Source organism: Neomonachus schauinslandi, chromosome 12, assembly GCF_002201575.2.
Source record: "Neomonachus schauinslandi chromosome 12, ASM220157v2, whole genome shotgun sequence".
In the NCBI taxonomy this organism is placed as follows: Eukaryota; Metazoa; Chordata; class Mammalia; order Carnivora; family Phocidae; genus Neomonachus; species Neomonachus schauinslandi.
This window is the reverse complement of record NC_058414.1, coordinates 46,730,028-46,748,824: the sequence shown is the minus strand read 5'-3', so window position 1 is coordinate 46,748,824 and position 18,797 is coordinate 46,730,028. Positions and strand designations below refer to the sequence as shown.

The window sequence follows — 18,797 nt, the reverse complement described above, 5'->3', positions numbered from 1 at the left end:
TCTTTCTTTCTTTCTTTCTTTCTTTCTTTCTTTCTTTCTTTCTTTCTCTTTCCTTCCTTCCTTCCTTCCTTCCTTCCTTCCTTCCTTCCTTCCTTCCTTCCTTCCTTCCTTCCTTTCAAGATTTTATTTATTTATTCGAGAGAGAGACAGAGAGAGCACAAGCAGGGGAAAGGGCAGAGGGAGGAGGACAAGCTGACTCCTCACTGAGCGTGGAGGCAGATGTGGAGCTTGATCCCAGGATCCTGAGCCGAAGGCAGACGCTTAACCAACTGAGCCACCCAGGCGCCCCAAGGATTGGCCTTTTTTTCAGAGCAACAAAGTTTAGCTAAATTTTAAAGCTTTTTGAATGGGCATTGAAAAACATGCCAGATTTGCCTAAAACCTTGACATTTCTAGTATAACACCATTCAGTGATCCCTTAACAACAGAGTCTCAGTGGTGCTGATGTTTAATCACATATCATCCCTTATATGTAGACTGTATTAGGTCAGGAGTTTTATCTAACATCATTATCAAAGGGGCTCTATTCCACAATGCCTGGTAACCTACAAATAGTTATCTAAAGGTTTCAGGGTTTTATTTTTATGTAGTCTTATTTTGTAAGCCTAATTTATGATAAGAAGATATATGAAGAAAAGATTGCCAGGTAATTTTATTTTTCCTGCATTTCCATTTGGAATATTTGACTTCTATCCCTTGTAGATCATCATCATTCTTCTAAATTCACTCTTTCTCTAAATTATCTTCCATTTTCCTAGTGTATTTGACCTATTTATCCATTTACCCACCTCTAAAAATGACATCTTCATTTTTGGATTTTGGAATCCTCTATAGCCTGTATTCTAGTGGGATATGTATTTGCTGGTAATAATGTACAGCTTAGAACGCAATTGTTCTGTAGCTTGGTACTGACCTTTATTAATAAACAGTTATGATGCCTTTAAATATTCCAATAAATACATAGTTTTGAAAGGTATTCCAAAACATATTTTCAAATAAATTGTAAATATTGGACCCAGTGTGAGTTTAATATAATCTAATTTATTTTAATAGAATGGTAAGCTGAATGTTGAGTTTGAAGAAGATCATCCTAATAAGTGTTTGAGTTCAGATTTAATGTTTTGCTCCAAAACCTTTATTTACCTTGAGATTCTCACCTTTATTTAAAAATAAGGAGTAACAATTCAAATTAAGTGCAAAAAATCACTAAAATCCACGTGTTAGCATTCCTTTTTTTGCATGTGCAAACTTTAGGAGTTCTATCTGATTTTATAATTGGTTGCAAATAAATTGAATGCAAGTCTTTAGATAAAGTTGTGTTTTAGTGTTTCTTTATTTTAGCTTCTAAATGAGGGGAGAAGGGCAACATTGCAAGTCAGTAGCTTAAACTAATAGGCACTTTCTATATATTAACTGATTGAGCACATTTGGTTCAGGAGAGAACTGGAAAGTTACTACAAACCCAGCTCATCTGTCTTACCTTCTAACTGAATTAGAGCCAAACCAGGAATGAGGAACCTTTGTCCTCTTTACAGAGGAAAGTAAAATAAAGGCAGGTAGAATAGATTATAATGATGACAAGTAGAGTAAGAGTAGAAAAATTAAGAATATTTTAATATATTATAACTAATGTGAAGATTTTAACATTTCCCTGGTGCCTATATACTCATTAGAAAAATTACGTTTCACCTAAGATTGGGGGAAAATATATTAGAAGAATATTTTAATTTATGTTGTTTAAACAAACAGGAAAGACATCATATGTTTATTATATTTATTTTTAAAATTTTTTTAAAGATTTTATTTATACATTTGAGAGAGGGAGAGTCAGAGACAGCACAAGCACGGGGAGAGGAAGAGGGAGAGGGAGAAGCAGGCTCCCTGGGGCAGGGAGCCCGATGCGGGACTCGATCCCAGGACCCTGAGATCATGACCTGAACCGAAGGCAGACGCTTAACCATCTGAGCCACTCAGGCGCCCCCATCATATGTTTAAATGGGTGTTTTTGTCTCATTACATATTTAAGAATACTTTCTAAGAGATAAATTCATAGCAATAAAGGATACCTTGAATCTAGTTTCAAAAAGTAAACTGATCAGAACTATTCAACTTAATGTTAAGAGGGCTCCAGTAGTTGCACATTTTGTTACTAAATATTTTTTGTCAAACTGTATTTAGATGGGATTTATATAGCAGTAGATTGAAGAGGAAAAGCTTGTATTTAAGAGTCTACCTATTAACATTAAACTCAGGTAAAATGCAAGAGCTCTTCTTTACCACCCTATTGAAAACAACTTTACCTCCCCACACACCAATAAAGAGCTATCATTTTATTTGATTTATTTTGTTTCATGGCGTGTTTCACTGCTAACTGTATATTTGTTTATTGTCTATTTCTCCATTAGCATATAAGCTCCGCTAGAACAGGCACTTTTTCTTGTTCAACCAAGAATCCAGTAGTGACAAAAGCAGTGCACAGCATAGAGTAGGAACACCATCAATTTACGGATTCCTTTTTAGCAAACAGACTTAGTTAACTGGCCCTCTACTCCCCAGGCAGGGAAAGAAAGCATTGAGGAAACATTGTGTAGAGGGGGACGGTTAGATTGAAAGAGACCTCAAACCATCTTACTGAGATTCTAATTGACAAGTGATTCAGTAGATGGATTGTACACATGCCACAAAGCTCTAAAGTAGGTGTTGTCTGTAAAATCTGGGCTCTCTATCATTTGATCCCTTTCTTTTAATCTTTTTTTCCCCCACTATATTCTGGCTGCTTTATTCACTCTCCCACAAATTGTACCTTTTGTCTTCATCTCATGGCTATTCAAACACCATTTCCTCTTCATAGCTGCCTTCCTCTCTGCCCTATACCAAACTAGACACTCCCTCTCTTTGTGGAGTGAGTATGCCTGTTAATGTATATATAGTCAAAGCACAGGGTTTAATTGAGTAGCTAAGTAGATCTATCTATCCATCCATTTTACAGAACTTAGGAGCCATATTCTTAAAATTGTTAATTGGTATTTCATGAATTAGAAATAACAAGGGTCCTCTTTATTGATAATGTGAATTATTTGTCCATCTATCCAACTTTTCTTCTAGATTACTCCTGTTCCTGGTACTCATCCGCTTTTAGTTTTTGTGAACCCCAAAAGTGGTGGGAAGCAAGGAGAACGGTATGTTTTTAGAAATTAGGTTCATTTTCTGTGTCGTATGTATGTAAAAAGATAAACTAAAATTACAGTGTAAAAAATTTTAAAACACTATTTTCTATGGTTAATAATTTTAATGTCAAATAAGTAATTCTAGCATCTATATGTAATATATGTCCTTATTTTTACAGTTCAAATATTAATATAATAATGGCCTTTGTAGATATTTTTATTATCATATGTTGGGTATCTGAATTCTCTCTACTCTACCTATCACCCCTAGCCCTTAACAAAGAGCATTGCATACAACATGGCTCCGTAAATACTGCTGAATGCAAATTGGTTCTCTAAATGGTCAACAAGATGACTTCAAATAAATCATCATTCACTAGTGAGGAACAGAATTTATGTCCAGCTTCTAGACAAATCACGTAATGATTTTCTGCATGTGTGTTTTTGGAGTACATGATGCCATATATCCTGGAGGAGCACAGTATATTTAATCTGAATTATAATAAGCTGCATTATCAAGTGTCCCAGTATATTGGCAGACAACACAAAATTTTCATTTTTGTAATAAATTAATGGTTAAATCATAATATTTAATAAAAATCTGAAAATCACCACATTGAAGTGTAAATCCTATGTGCTACTTAAAAGGAGTGTCATAAAAATGAAGTTGCACCTGCTTCAATAATTTCTAGAAGTCTTTACTAATCTCAACCCAAAAATGAGCAATCACATCAAAGCTTTCATATAAGCACTATGATAAAACAGAAATTTCCATTGTGGTTCATCAAATAATGAAGTTGAAAGTTGAAATGTTTTCATGATAAGTGGAATTTTGTAATTTCCTTTCCAACCATCTAACTTTCCAGCTTTATTTCAATGAAATGAAGAGTGCTATTCATTTTCCAATCAACAAAATATTATTTCTGCCTAGATTTTTTTCCTCTATTAACATATAGTTGTATTATTTTTTACTCTGCTAAACATGGTAGAAATTATTTTAAATAACTAGTGACTTAATTAAAATATTTACATTGTTTTATTAAAAAGAATAGTTGCCTCACTTTTAGAGATACTAAATAGTAATTAAATAATGATCCTAAAATGATTTTCTTTTTTACTATGTGTATTCTGTCAACTTTATATATTACGGATATTTGGGAAAAAAGTACTCTTCACACAGAATTAGATAGGAATTAAATTTGTGTTGGAAATTAGAAACAAATGAAGTATCAAGAGAAAGAAAGAAAGAAAAAAGTATATTTTCTTTTTTTTAAAGATTTTTATTTATTTATTTGACAGAGAGAGACAGAGCGAGAGAGAGGGAACACAAATGGGGAGTGGGAGAGGGAGAAGCAAGCTTCCCGCGGAGCAGGGAGCCTGATGCGGGGCTCGATCCCAGGACCCTGGGATCATGACCTGAGCCGAAGGCAGATGCTTAATGACTGAGCCACTCAGGCACCCCGAAAAAGTGTATTTTCAAAAGGAAAACATTCCCCTCAAATTAGAACATGGATCATGCAGGATGACCCTTAACTGAATATCTGACTTCCCCTTCTCCCATTAAGAAAAAAATTCATAGATACACTAAAGTCATATTAATTAAACTTAATGGGAGGGGCGGGATATTTGAGTGCTCCTATATGTACACCCACTTATGTTTTGTTCTTCATACATGAACAGGGACCAATCAAAGTCACAGGAAATGTAAATATGTAAACATGTAAAGGAAACCTATTATGAATGCAAATATAAAGTTTCCTGAATTAATAAGAGTCATCTTTCACAAACAATGAAATTCCATTCAGGATTTCCTTTAAAAATATTTGGGTTTCTTGACTTTGATATGTTAGATAAGTAGCAAAAGGTTACAAAATTATATATTCATTCAGAGTTTCGCATACCAGTCAACGGGTGTGAAAATATTCACATAGCATTCATTCATTCAAACAGCAACACCTGAGTGCATCCAAACTCTACTAGGAACTGGGGATAAAAGACCTGGAATACAGCCATGCAGAGAGGCAGGCACAAACAGATACACCACAATACCACAAGGTGAATTCTAAGCTAGAAATGTTTAAAATAAAAGTGCTGTCAAAGTTCAGAGGAAGAAAGGCTATCTGAAGACTGAGAAGTCTTTGGACAGGAAGTAGCTTTTGAGTTGAGAAGGTAGAAGGAAGGAGAAAGATTTGTGAAAGGGTGTGGTGTTTTTAGGGAACCAAGAGATAATCCCGAAGTTTAAGGCAAAAGCAGGGAAAGAGAAGACATAATGTATTTTAAATATAATAAAATATTTTTTATTATAAGTAAATTGACCCTAAGAACTTTTCATCACAGAAACAACATGGCTGTAATTAACCAGCCCTATGTAAGAGGACTAGATAGGCCAAGACTGTATAGAGCTGATGAGAGACCTGGAAAGCCTGAGCAAAGGCAGTGAGATAGAATTGCCAAGTTCAATAGACATTACTGTTAGAAGGTGCAGAACTGTTCTCCAGTCAGATTCAAATGCTGGAGAAAAAGAAGTACTGAGAATGACTCTTAGGTTTTTTCTTGAGACACTGGGTTCATATAATTAATCGAGAACTAGAATGTGAGATTATTGCAGATTTGGGAGTGGGGTGATATAAGCAGATACTACATAGTGAATTTGGACAGTTTCTATCAGTAAAGATAGTCTGAATGTGTTTGTAAAATATATGGTAATATTTTTACATTTATGTAAAAACTAACTTTTAAAAACTAAATATATTCCTTCATTTTTAGTATAACATCTAAGAATACCAATATGGAATGTGTATCTACTTAGAAATAATTGTGTTGCATTTGTTGGACAATGATTGATTTCTTTTAGAAAAAAATGAATTATTTAATATGTGCCCATTGAAACAGTTTAGCAATTGTGTGAGCTGACTGATCAGATGATTGTTTATGTGAAATAATTAAGCAGATTAGGTCACATTTTTTGATTACATACAACATGCACAGTCCCATTTTGTATGTGGGATAGTTTTCATCTTGATTAGATTGGCCCAATAACCTGAAACTTCACAAGGATCAACTAGGGGAAGGTATGTAAATAGTTTTATTCTGATACTCTTAAAAAATGTATTTGAAATCTACTTAGCTAAATAATATTCAAAAGCAGGATAAACAATACTCTAAATGCATATCCATATTTAGAATGCAAATATCACTATTTCTAATTTATAAGCTTTATTGCTTTTAATTGGCTAGTAAGTGTCTTTTTCAAAGAACCATAAGTTCTTATTGAGCTGTTATACTTCTAGTATTATTAATGTAAAATTTATCAAATATATTTAGTTACATCCATGTATATAATTATAACATTAAGAGGTGCTATTTATTTAAAAATTGGAGAGTATCACTAAGTTTCTTTTTTTTTCTTTCCATATTTTCATCTTTATAGAATTTATAGAAAATTCCAATATCTACTAAATCCTCGTCAGGTTTATAGCCTTTCTGGAAATGGACCAATGCCAGGGTAAGTCCAAGGATAATATCATTACCATTGACTCATTTAATATTAATTAATAAAATAAGCAGCCTGATGTACCTAGAAATAATGTTATTTGAATACAGCAGCCAGATTAGTATACATAAAAACATTAAATATCAACTATGTAAGAGTTACCAGTACAGATGCTATTTTTCAAAATAGCCTGTTTCAAGCAGATTTTTTTTTTCCCTTCTAAGTATTGTGAAGTACTGCCCTCCTACCATTACTACTACTACTAATAATAATCACACGAACACACTCGCTGGTACCTAAACATCCAAACCACCTGTTTGAAGAACCACTGCCTTTTCTTTTCCTTTTTAAATATAGAAAGCGGATCTACTATAGAGGAAAAAGCTAGTTAACAAAGAATAGAAATAATAATATGATTTTTTCATTTACTACTTACAAAATCTAGTGACTACGACTTTCTTACAAGACACTTTATTAATAGGTAACACATGGCAAAATAAATTTTTTTTTTCCAACAGTAACCATGTGCTTTTAACACCACAAGTATATGCTGAAATCAATCATCATTAATTTGGCCTAGTTAACTAATATCATCTTCCACTGACCTGTTCTATCAACTTGAGTAAAATTAGACCAGATGAAGAAGAAGGAAGCTCTATAATGCTTACATGAGCTTCTTTATAAACAAAAAAAACAACAACAGCAAAAAACATCAGTGTGATTAAAATAAGTTTTCTGGGTTATTCTCAGAAACTAGAAACCAAATATTGAAATTGGACTCTTTTAAATGCTCAGAATAAAGTGTATACTGTTGTGTCTAGTGTTAAATAAATGTAAGTAAAATACAATTAATTTGCACAGGCTCCCACAATATATTCATCTCTTTCTTCCACTCCCTGTTACCTGCTGTCCAGCACCAGCTGAACTGCGATCTGTAGAACCTCCTTGCTGGAGAAGGCAGGATCCTCATAAACATTTAGTTCAGAACAGTGTCTTTGTCAAGCTCCAGACTCCAGTAAAGGATCATGATCAGATTATTGGCTATTTGAGCCACATGCAGGAAGTCCTAATCTAGATAGAGCTATGCAAAAGTAAAGTCTTAATGTTAACACAGGAGCTTAGACAGGATGGCTCTTTTTCTTGTTCTTCAATATTCTCTGAATTTCAGAGCAGTGGTAGCTCTTATTCTGCAGGCTTAAGCAACGGTGTATTCAAACGTTTAGCCATTCCAAGACCTCTGCAGTTCTATGCAGACCAATACATCAAGGATTTGCCTGTATTCCATAATTAAATGCAATGCCTACTGACTGCTAATTATAAGCCTATGTGCCTTCTTTGACTCATTTCTGTAAAATGAGAAAAATAGTACCTGTCTCATAGGATAGTTGTGAAATTAAATGGGATGATGCCTGTGAAGCATATAAAAATATGCTTACTACATAGGTCCTCAATTAATGTTCATTATTCTCAATACTGTTTATAGTAATATTAGTTAATAATTAGCAATTACATGTTTGTAACTATGTAAATATACTGCAATAATATTGATATTAGCCTTGTTTTCATCATTTCATTTCATTTTTTTCCCGCTCCACTTTAAATATGTACAACATGATTCCTTTCACTCTTTCAGTTTTAGGCATTTTATTATCCTGTACTCGATTTTAATATATTGAAAAAATAAAAGTAATATATGTACTTGTGAAAATCCACACTACAATGAGTATCATTTAGAAAGTAAGTTAAAGACCCCCCTTCAAGCACTAACACTCATCAGGTAATAGCACTGCAAATTATGTGTATCCTCCCAGAACTTCTTATATGAACATAAAACCTAGTGTATGTATGTGATATATTTACATATAATGTATTCATGCATATAATTCATTCATACACACACATACACACGCATATGTATGTTGTATAAATAAGTAGTTTTTTTTATGTTATGTTAATCACCATACAGTACATCATTAGTTTTTGATGTAGTGTTCCATGATTCACTGTTTGCGTATAACACCCAGTGCTCTATGCAGGATGTGCCCTCTTTAATACCCATTACCAGGCTAACCCATCCCCCCACCCCCTTCCCCTCTAGAACCCTCAGTTTGTTTCTCAGGGTCCATAGTCTCTCATGGTTCGTCTCCCGCTCCGATTCCCCCCCTTCATTTTTCCCTTCCTGTTATCTTCTTTTTTTTTTTTTTTAACATATAACGTGTTATTTGTTTCAGGGGTACAGGTCCGTGATTCAACAGTCTTACACAATTCACAGAGCTCACCATAGCACATACCCTCCCCAATGTCTATCACCCAGCCACCCATAAGTAGATTTTGTAATATAACTTGGAGTATAGGTCTTTCATTGCTCTGCAACTTGCTTTTTTTTTTTTAACTCAAAAGCATATGATGGATATTATTTGAGTTCAGCAGATATTGATTGGTTTCATTATTTTTAAGAGCTGCACAATATTCCATGGTTTTGTTAGCTATTCCATTATTGATAAACATTGAGATTGTCTGTACTTTTAAATTATTACCAAATATGCAAAGTTAACATTTATCAATGTATTTATGTTTTTTGAAAGCATGTTCAAATGTTTTCATAGAATAGGTTAATATAGGTAGAATTGCTTGATTGAGAATATTTTCCATTTTAATTGTGTAAGGTTCTGCCCAAGTTTTAATCAAAAAATATGTATTGAATTATAACCCCAGAAGCAGTATATAAGCTTATTTCCCACAATGTTCTTTAAAGTGACTATCTTCAGTAATTTCTATTTTTGTCCAGTGTGATAGGTGAAAATATATTTGTGTCATTTTCATTTGCATGTGTTTGATCAATTATAAGGTTTAATATGGCATTAATTAGATATGCTTTTCTATAAACAACAGAAATGTACCCTGGCTTATTATCCAAAATAAAGTTCAATTATGAAGTTACTCCTAGAATTAATAGAAAAATGAAGAACTCTGTTTCAGTACAGATAGGGATCAGGACAGTTTGAGGAAATGGAGTAGCAAGACTAAAAGAACAAAGTCCCATGGTAGTTATTGCTGAGGGGAATTGATTCTGGTTGCTTTTGGTATTCTTATTTCTCTGCTCAACACTCAGATCCTAGGGAGAAGTGTATTTATTGGTTTATCTCATTCCCCATGCCACAGCCTTGGCTTGTTTGGGATGGGGGATCTTGGCTGACAGTCCTGTCAAGGCTTTATGTACATGCTTTGTTCCCACAAAGATACACAAGGATGCTCTAACCTGAGGATGAAAGATGAATTCTTGGAGAGGATAAACAGTAGGTAGTCAGCACAGTCCAGCCATAGGTCTGTCCGATATCCCTTCTTTTCTGAACACAACAATTGAAAAACAACGTTATACTAGTCAGTATATTACTACTACCAAATGCACAACTGAAAGCACACATTCTCCTAAAATGTAGACACCCAGAGTTTCATACAGTTACCATATCCAACTCCAAGTCCTGGTTTGCTGGAAACTTCTGTGGAGATGACTATTTTCTCCTCACTCTCCATACATTTAGGCTTAACATACAGAAATGTAATGAGAAAGTTAAAAATTTAACTACAAATATGAATTTAATCAAATGATGCTTTTAATGATATAAAGAATGAAATCTGTGTAAAGTCTGTGGTGCTGGTTTTGCAACTGGTTGAAAGTTGTAGCTGAAACTTAAAACATTTCTTCTGCATATACATTTTTACCCAGCGTAGTGACCTGTTTTTACCTGATAGTTCTGAGACTTTGGTAGTATTTTTTGCATAGGCCTGAATTAGTCTCTCATTTACCATTACTGAAAGGCATGGTGGTACATGGCAGTATTAGAGTTATCTATCAAATATTTCCAGGTCTCCTCCCAGGCATTTGATTTTATTTTACTTCCTTTAACCATAGCAATACAGTGTCCATATGGCTTTCTCATAATAAACTTTGGGCAGAAAGTAGATTTTCCATGCTTTCTTATCTTTTACCATAGTAACCAGCAATATTCCAGATATTGGCTCTTTTGTTACCTTGGATCACAGAGTGAAGAGAGATAGAAAGACCCCCCCCCCCCAGCAACACACACTGCTTTACCCATGATCTCCGTGGAATGAGGGATAAATAAACCTCTCTAAGGCTATGCCCCTATGATTTTGGGTTATTTGTTATTATATATAACCTAGCCTTTCATGACAAACCAATGCTAGAAGGAGAGATCCTATTAGTCTCTATTTCCATTGTATAGCAGCAAACCTATTTGTCCTTGGGAATCAGAATCAACTATATCAGTTAACATCATATCTTTTTCTTTTCTTTTTTTGCTTGTTTGCCTAGTGCTATGAAAAGCCTCAAAAATGTCTAGGTGTCAGTTTTAGCTCCTAATTCAATGAAAACTTTATTGTCTCATATGGCAACATTCTTCACTTTGAAGTTAAAGCATCTAAACCATGACAGTTAAAAACCAAAGGGATGGGAAGCAAAATTTTGGAAGTGGATGTACTAATCTGTTCTTCAGAGAAACAGATCCAATAGGTTATATAGAGAGGAATTTATTATAAGGAATTGGCTTATATGCTATTGGAGACTGACAAGTACAAAGTCTACAGAGTTGATGTTTCAGTTTCAATCTAACGGCTGGCAAGCTATTTTAGAACCAGAAAGAGCCAATGTCCTAGTTTGAAGGCATCAAGCAAAAGAGTTCTCTCTTTCTGGAGTAGGGTCTGTCTTTTATTCTATTTTGACCTTCAACTGATTGGATGGGGCCCACCCACGTTATGGAGGGCAATCTCCTTTACCCAGTCTACCAATTTAAGTGTTAATCTCATCTAAAAATACCCTCACAGAAACAACCAGAAAGATGTTTGATCAATTATCTGGTCACCCCATGACCCAACCAAGTTGACACGTAAAACTAACCATCACAATGGGTGTTAAGTCTAATTGTAAGTTTCATCACTCAAACTTTACCTTTTGGCCCCAGGACCATGTTTTTTCACATGAGTAAGCAGCATCATATAGTTTAGAGCATATGCAACAGCAGTTTGTAGTACACCTTTTAAGTGTTCACACTGATTCGGTGACTGAGTCTTTAGAAGGCTATTTCAGCATTCTACAGATCAACTGCTTCTGCCTGATGAAATACAAGAGAACAATTTTCAGTCTTTGGGGCCAGCTTACTGTCTTTCTTCCTTCTCAGTGAAAGGAATTTTTTGAAAGGATACAGCAGTATGTGAGACACTATGATAGTATATAAATCATTCAATAAATCAGTTGCTGTGACCATTGACAAAGACATAATGGGAAGGAAAAGTAAATCCAATTGCTGGAATAAATGTCTAGTGCAGTGAGGCAAAGGCTACAGTTCCATTATGAAAGCGGTCAGGTGAATTTAGGCTACTCCTGAATCGTTGGTGAGTCCCTTAAAGTAAATCAACATATTGGAGTTCACTCTTTGGTTTCTTTGCTGACAGCTGAGCACTCCAGAGTCAGTATCTACCCTTCTTGTTGAAGATAAATCAGTGTTGTTTATCTCTTCCATAGCCTCCCCTCCTACTAATACGAACCTGAGCCTTTTTTTGCACACTCACTAGGAGTAACTAAGAAAAAATGCTGATTGGGATTCCTTTGGGTTATTTGCAGTCCCAACTATGGGTTCATTCTGAGAAGTTCACTTATATAAGCTTTCCTTTCATCACTAATTCTCCATTCTTGTCCTTTCCAAGTCCTTCATAGCGTAAGACATGTTATTAGCCAGTGCGGTTGTATTGGTGTGTTTCATAAACTCTGGACATCGTTCTGCCCAGAAAAGGTAGACAAGTTTTATTGTGTAAAATACTGTCCCCGGATCAACTGGCCTTCCCTGTCCTCCTCGTATTACTCCCAGTATAATTGTACCGCCACAGCAGTCTACTTCCTGCTACCTCTGGTGTATCATGGAGAGGCATTGGTAAACCAGTTTTTTATCCTTAAAGAGTGAGAATAAAAAAATTCCTATGAGGACATAGGTATGGGTTGAAGGAGTGGTGCAGAGTATAGGCAGATTCTGAATATGTGAGGGGTGGTCCCAAGCATTTGAAGGTCTTGAAATCTCCCCAGTTGATTCTATGCAGTCAGCATGGAGAACCACTGAATAAGTAGATCAATTGCTATGTAGGACATATGATCTGGTGCAATTGGGGTAACTTCCCAATTACATTTATAATAATCATTGTAAATTCTTAGACAGTCGTCAGCCTTCGGCACTACATTTTTACAGGTTGTCACACATGGATGAATATGGATGAATCAGTAACCCATAATTATTTCTTAGAATTCAGATTCAGATTTCAGAGAAAAATTGTCTCATTGGCCTAGTTTGGCCATATGCCTACCTTATTGTTTGGGTCACTACGGTTGGTTTACTTGTTTGATAGATCTACTGAAACCATTCTCAGGACAGTTTCCCCATAATCAAATAAGGCCAAAAGAACAAATGCTCCAAACAAGTATTTTTTTCTTATGTATACTAACCTTTTCTATTTCTTGCGTACAGCATAAGCTCTTTTATTTGCCCATTTTCCTTTTGATTTATTTGTCATTTTTTATGTTCATTTTGAGATCTCATTGCATAAATATTAACACTATCATTTTATATACCTTGAGTTTGCTCTGTGTGCTTTCAATTTATGTATTTTCTTCTTTTTTATCCATGTAAATATTCAAAACTTTATCTACTAATTCTATGAAGAATGATTTCTCTATTTTATTTTAGAAAACCTTTCCTCAAGCCAAGATTATGAAATGTTCCTGTGTATCTTCTTTTATTACTTTTTCATTGTTTTAAATTTCTGATCTTTAATCTTTTTTTTTAAAGATTTTATTTATTTATTTGACAGAGAGATAGAGCCAGAGAGTACAAGTGGGAGGAATGGCAGAGGGAGAGGGAGAAGCAGACTCCCTGCGGAGCTCTTTCCCTTGCTCTGTTAATCTGTTTGTTGATTCTAATGATAGACTGTTTCATATACTTTATTTTTTTTTTTTGAATGTCTGAGTTTTAATTTTTTTTTATTCTTATGTTAATCCCCATACATTACATCATTAGTTTTAGATGTAGTGTTCCATGATTCATTGTTTGTGCATAACACCCAGTGCTCCATGCAGAACGTGCCCTCCTCAATACCCACCACCAGGCTAACCCATCCTCCCACCCCCCTCCCCTCTAGAACCCTGTTTGTTTTTCAGAGTCCATCGTCTCTCATGGTTCGTCTACCCCTCCGATTTCCCCCGCTTCATTCTTCCCCTCCCGCTACCTTCTTCTTCTTGTTTTTTTTTTTCCTTAACATATATTGCATTATTTGTTTCAGAGGTACAGCTCTGAGATTCAACAGTCTTGCACAATTCACAGCGCTTACCAGAGCACATATACTTTAACTCCCTAATTATTCTCTCAAAATTTAGTGACATTTTCTCTTCCTTGTTTGTTCATGTCTCAAGTTTGTTTTTTATTTTTAATGAGTTCGAATGCAATTGCATTGAATTTCTAGTTTCAATTGAATCACTATGAGAATGCTCTGTTTCTGATACCAGTGCCCACACTGTGTCCCCATTGGCAGACCTGAGCTTCCGTGGAGAGCTGTTCTTTGTTATCCTGGAGGTAGCTGCTCTTAATGGGGACGGTGGCCAGGCTGTGCTGTAAGCCTCCACTTAGTCCCATGACTGCTTGCTTGTCTTAACTCTTCCCACACCATATCTAGCTATGCTCTCCCTAATCAAGCTTTGTTGACAGAACTACTTTTACAGTCGTTCCCTTTTAGTGTTTTGCTTTGGAAACTGTTCCATTCTGTAAGGTCTCTCTACTAATCTAATATTCACTGTGATTTAGTTTCATCTTTGTTTCTGGTGTATTACTTTCCCACTGCTAGAAGATATATATATATATATAATATATTTTATCTGCCACCGTGAGCCTGCAGTTGTTTTTTTATTTATTTTTTAAAGTTTATTTATTTATTTGAGAGAGAGAGAGAATGAGATAGAGAGAGCATGAGAGGGGGGAGGGTCAGAGGGAGAAGCAGACTCCCTGCTCAGCAGGGAGTCCAATGCGGGACTCAATCCCGGGACTCCAGGATCATGACCTGAGCCGAAGGCAGATGCTTAACCAACTGAGCCACCCAGGCTTCCCTTATTCGTTATTTTAATTTCCTTTTCCCCATTTTTTCTTTTTACCACATCAAATTTTTAAATTATTTGCATCTCTTCTCTTATCCCATCTTTATTTATTTTTTTTCTTTTCTGACAGCTTGATTATAGAGTAGAAACTTTTCTTGGTGTATTGAAACTATGCTAATCCTTAGTGTGAATTATTTAGTAAATACCAAACTCTTTGGACATTTCTCTTTTTGTCTTTAATTGTTTTCAAGACAGAAATGGCTATTTGTTTATTTTCATTATATCTCCTTATATAAATTCTCTCTGATCCCACTCTATTTAGTGATCTCTAAAACTAGTATCTATGTCATAAAATTGGTTTCTTCCTGATAGTGTATATTGTGTTCTAACTGAATAAATTATTTGGAAGTATAAACCAGTTGGAAAAGATGAAATATAAAATATGTATTGCTTTCTGGTCAGAGAATGATGAGGTGTTTTTTCCTTTACAACATTAAAGTAAATATGCACATCTTTGGCTGTTACAACTGCATGTACTAATGTGGCCTATGAAAAGTCAATATCAAGTTTTTATGTACTTGTGACAGCTTTTTCTTTTCTGACTCAAAGCTTTGTGAAAGTACAGATGGTTTATTTTATTCACATATCATCCCTAAAATATTTCAGAAAAAATATCAAGTATTTATTGAACTGAAACAAAATGTAAGGTAAATCTTTTCAAATCATGCAAATTGCTTTCCAGATTGTTAGCATAGTTAGGTATAATGAATTTTTTATGAAAGGTGCTTTATAGAAATCTTGGGGTTCATATAACTGAACTAAATGCAAAACATATATAATATTAAAAATAAAATTTAACAGTCTACAAATTCACATATTCTAAGTATCATACATATTTGCATAGTGAAATCTTTTAATATATTCTATTAAAATAAATGTGTAACTTAGGAAAGATATAACAGATTCCACAGATTTTATTATTTTCTTACTTTAAGATATAATTTTATATAACAAAGTTTCTACCATATATTATGTAAATAATATCCATCTTGAATCAGAACTTATGACCTACTACATATGTCTCTTGTTATGGAAACTTTTTATGTCAGAGAGCTAAACAAAATCCTCAGAAGGCTGAGAAAAAGTTAATCAAAATTCAATCCAGCTCTACTGGAAATTTCCAGGAAAAAAAAATGTTGCTAGTTGTAAAAAGTGTTGGTAATGTAAAAATAAAACACTCACATCACCCTTTCAATCCTTATGATTAAGCATATTTTATGATGATTGTGAGCCACTTCTGTTTTTTTTTTTTAATTAATTTATTTATTTGAGAGGTGGTAGTGGCAGAGGGAAATGGAGAGAGAAACTCTCAAGCAGACTCTCCACCAAGTGTGGAGCCTGATGTGGGGCTTGTTCTTACAACCCTGAGATCATGACCTGAGCCGAAATCAAGAGTCAGATGCTTAACCAACTGAACCACCCAGGTGCCCCTAAATGGGTGAACATAATTCTGTCTTTTTCACTAGAGCAATTGAGTTTGAAAACTGATTTATGTTTTTATATTAAAATGGATAGCAGGAAACTCAAAATCGAATAGAATGAAACAAATGGTATTTGAAGAACTGATACCCTTTACATTCTATTTATGATATCCATAACCAACTGAAATATATTATTTTAATGCATAAGTGCTTTAAATGAACAGATTTTTAGATTGTTCTTCAGTTTTTTAAAAAATGCTTCAGATAGAAAAGATTCTTGTGCATTGAATTTGGAGTACTAAGTTAATTTTTTATATACTTACCAATTTTTTGATGACCACTAGATATTAAAGGCTATACGTTTCAGTCAGTTTGTTTTGAAACTGAAATCGATAATAAACCTGGAAATGTTTTCTTGATGGTATAATAAAATGGATTGTACTGAAAAAAAAATCTATAGGTTAGTAAAAGTAACAAAAACATTAACATGCTGCTATAATTAACAAAGTTATATAATTGCCTGCCTTGTAAAACTTCTCATTTTGGGTATTACAACTCTATAGTCACCTTCCACATATATCAGCAAATGCATTATAACTTTAAAGATGTTGAAAAATCTGAAATTTTATTATTCATCTCAAAAAGAAAGCAATAGTAGTTGGCTGAATAACAGACTAGACATCTATGTTATTATTTAGAAATTATTATTTATCTAAATTCCCTGAACACTCTAAAAAGAACAGTTTCACCTGAATTGGCTGCTTGAAATAATACATTTGTCTATGTGATTTAACCTGTTTCTTATTTTATTCAACAAAAGACAAGTTTCTAATAAATAACAAACTATTTTATTTGCATATTCACAGTTTGCTAAGCCTGCCCAGCATGTTTCCCTGACACAACTTTTCCATCAGCCCCAGGCCGTTAAAGGACACCTCCTTACTAGTGAGTGAAAATAAGGAAACTCATAGTAGATGATTATCTCAGAATCTTTTAGGAATGATGATCATGTAGCTTACTCCTATAATTTAATTAAAAAGAATAAAAGTGGACAGTGTAGTCCACACTCAAATAGACTAATGAAGCAACAGCTAAGTAAAAAGTAAAACGATAGCTTAATAATAACAATAATAGTAGTAACATAAATTGACCCAGCATATATTTTTTAAATGGCTAACAGATGTCAGGAACAAGTCTTATAACTGTCAGTCCACTTTGAGCAAAACAAATAACACTTTCTGCTCACATGGCTTTATGTTTCACTGGAGGAAGACAGATTAAACTAACAAAATATACATTATGTCAGTGGAGAAAGTAAATAGAATATGCATTGGTAGTGAGTATTTTGTTTGTTCTTCTATATAGGCTGAGCAGGGAAGAACTCACTGAGTATAGACATGAAGGAGATGAGGGAGCAAGCCATTTGGCCATCTCATAGAAGAGCGTTTGAGGCAGAGGGAGGAACAGAAATAAAAGCATCATGACAGGACAATATTTGACATGGTTGGGGACATTAGCAAGATGGCCAGGGTGGCTGAAGCAGAATGTATAGGAGTAGCATATGAGAATGGTACTGAGAGGCCAAATCACTTAGGTTCTTAGGGTTACCGTGAGTATAATAGTTTTTTTATTATAAACATATAATGTATTATTTGTTTCAGAGGTACAGGTCTGTGATTCATCAGTCTTACACAATTCACAGTGCTCACCATAGCACATACCCTCCCCAATGTCCATCACCAGCCACCCTATCCCTCCCACCCCCTCCACTCCAGCAACCCTCAGTTTGTTTCCTGAGATTAAGAGTCTCTTATTGTTTGTCTCCCTCTCTGGTTTCGTCTTATTTCATTTTTCCCTCCCTTCCCCTATGATCCTCTGTCCTGTTTCTCAAATTCCTCATATCAGTGAGATCATATGATACTTGTCTTTCTCTGACTGACTTATTTCACTGAGCATAATACCCTCTAGTTCCATCCACATCATTGCAGATGGCAAGATTTCATTTTTTGATGGCTGCATAATATTCCATGTACACATATACCACATCTTCTTTATCCATTCATCTGTTGATGGACATCTAGGCTCTTTCCATAGTTTGGCTATTGTAGACATTACTGCTATAAACATTGGGATGCATGTGCCCCTTTGGATCACTATATTTGTATCTTTGGGGTAAATACCCAGTAGTGCAATTGCTGGGTCATAGGGTAGCTCTATTTTCAACTTTTTGAGGCACCTCCATACTGTTTTCCAGAGTGGCTGCACCAGCTTGCATTCCCACCAACAGTGTAGGAGGGTTCCCCTTTCTCTGCATTCTTGCCAACATCTATCGTTTCCTGACCTGTTAATTTTAGCCATTCTGACTGGTAAGGTGGTATCTCATTGAGGTTTTATAATAATTAGGTTTATCCAGGTTTCTTCTGGTCTATTCCTGGCATCTATTCCAGTTTAATATTTAGTCAGGAAATTTGTATTTTTAATTTAAAGTATTATTATCACTGGGTGCA

At 34.6% G+C, this 18,797-nt stretch overlaps 1 protein-coding gene across 6 annotated transcripts in view; it reads left to right on the top strand.

Annotated features, from left to right (window-relative positions):
- Window positions 1-18,797, top strand: part of DGKB (diacylglycerol kinase beta) — a 666,176-nt gene that overhangs the window by 202,919 nt on the left and 444,460 nt on the right. For all 6 annotated transcript variants that reach the window (XM_021689586.1, XM_021689590.1, XM_021689588.1 and 3 more), the window contains 2 exons: window positions 3,106-3,179; window positions 6,598-6,672. In XM_021689586.1, coding sequence (XP_021545261.1) covers window positions 3,106-3,179; window positions 6,598-6,672 — 149 coding nt within the window. The remainder of the gene's footprint in view (window positions 1-3,105; window positions 3,180-6,597; window positions 6,673-18,797) is intronic.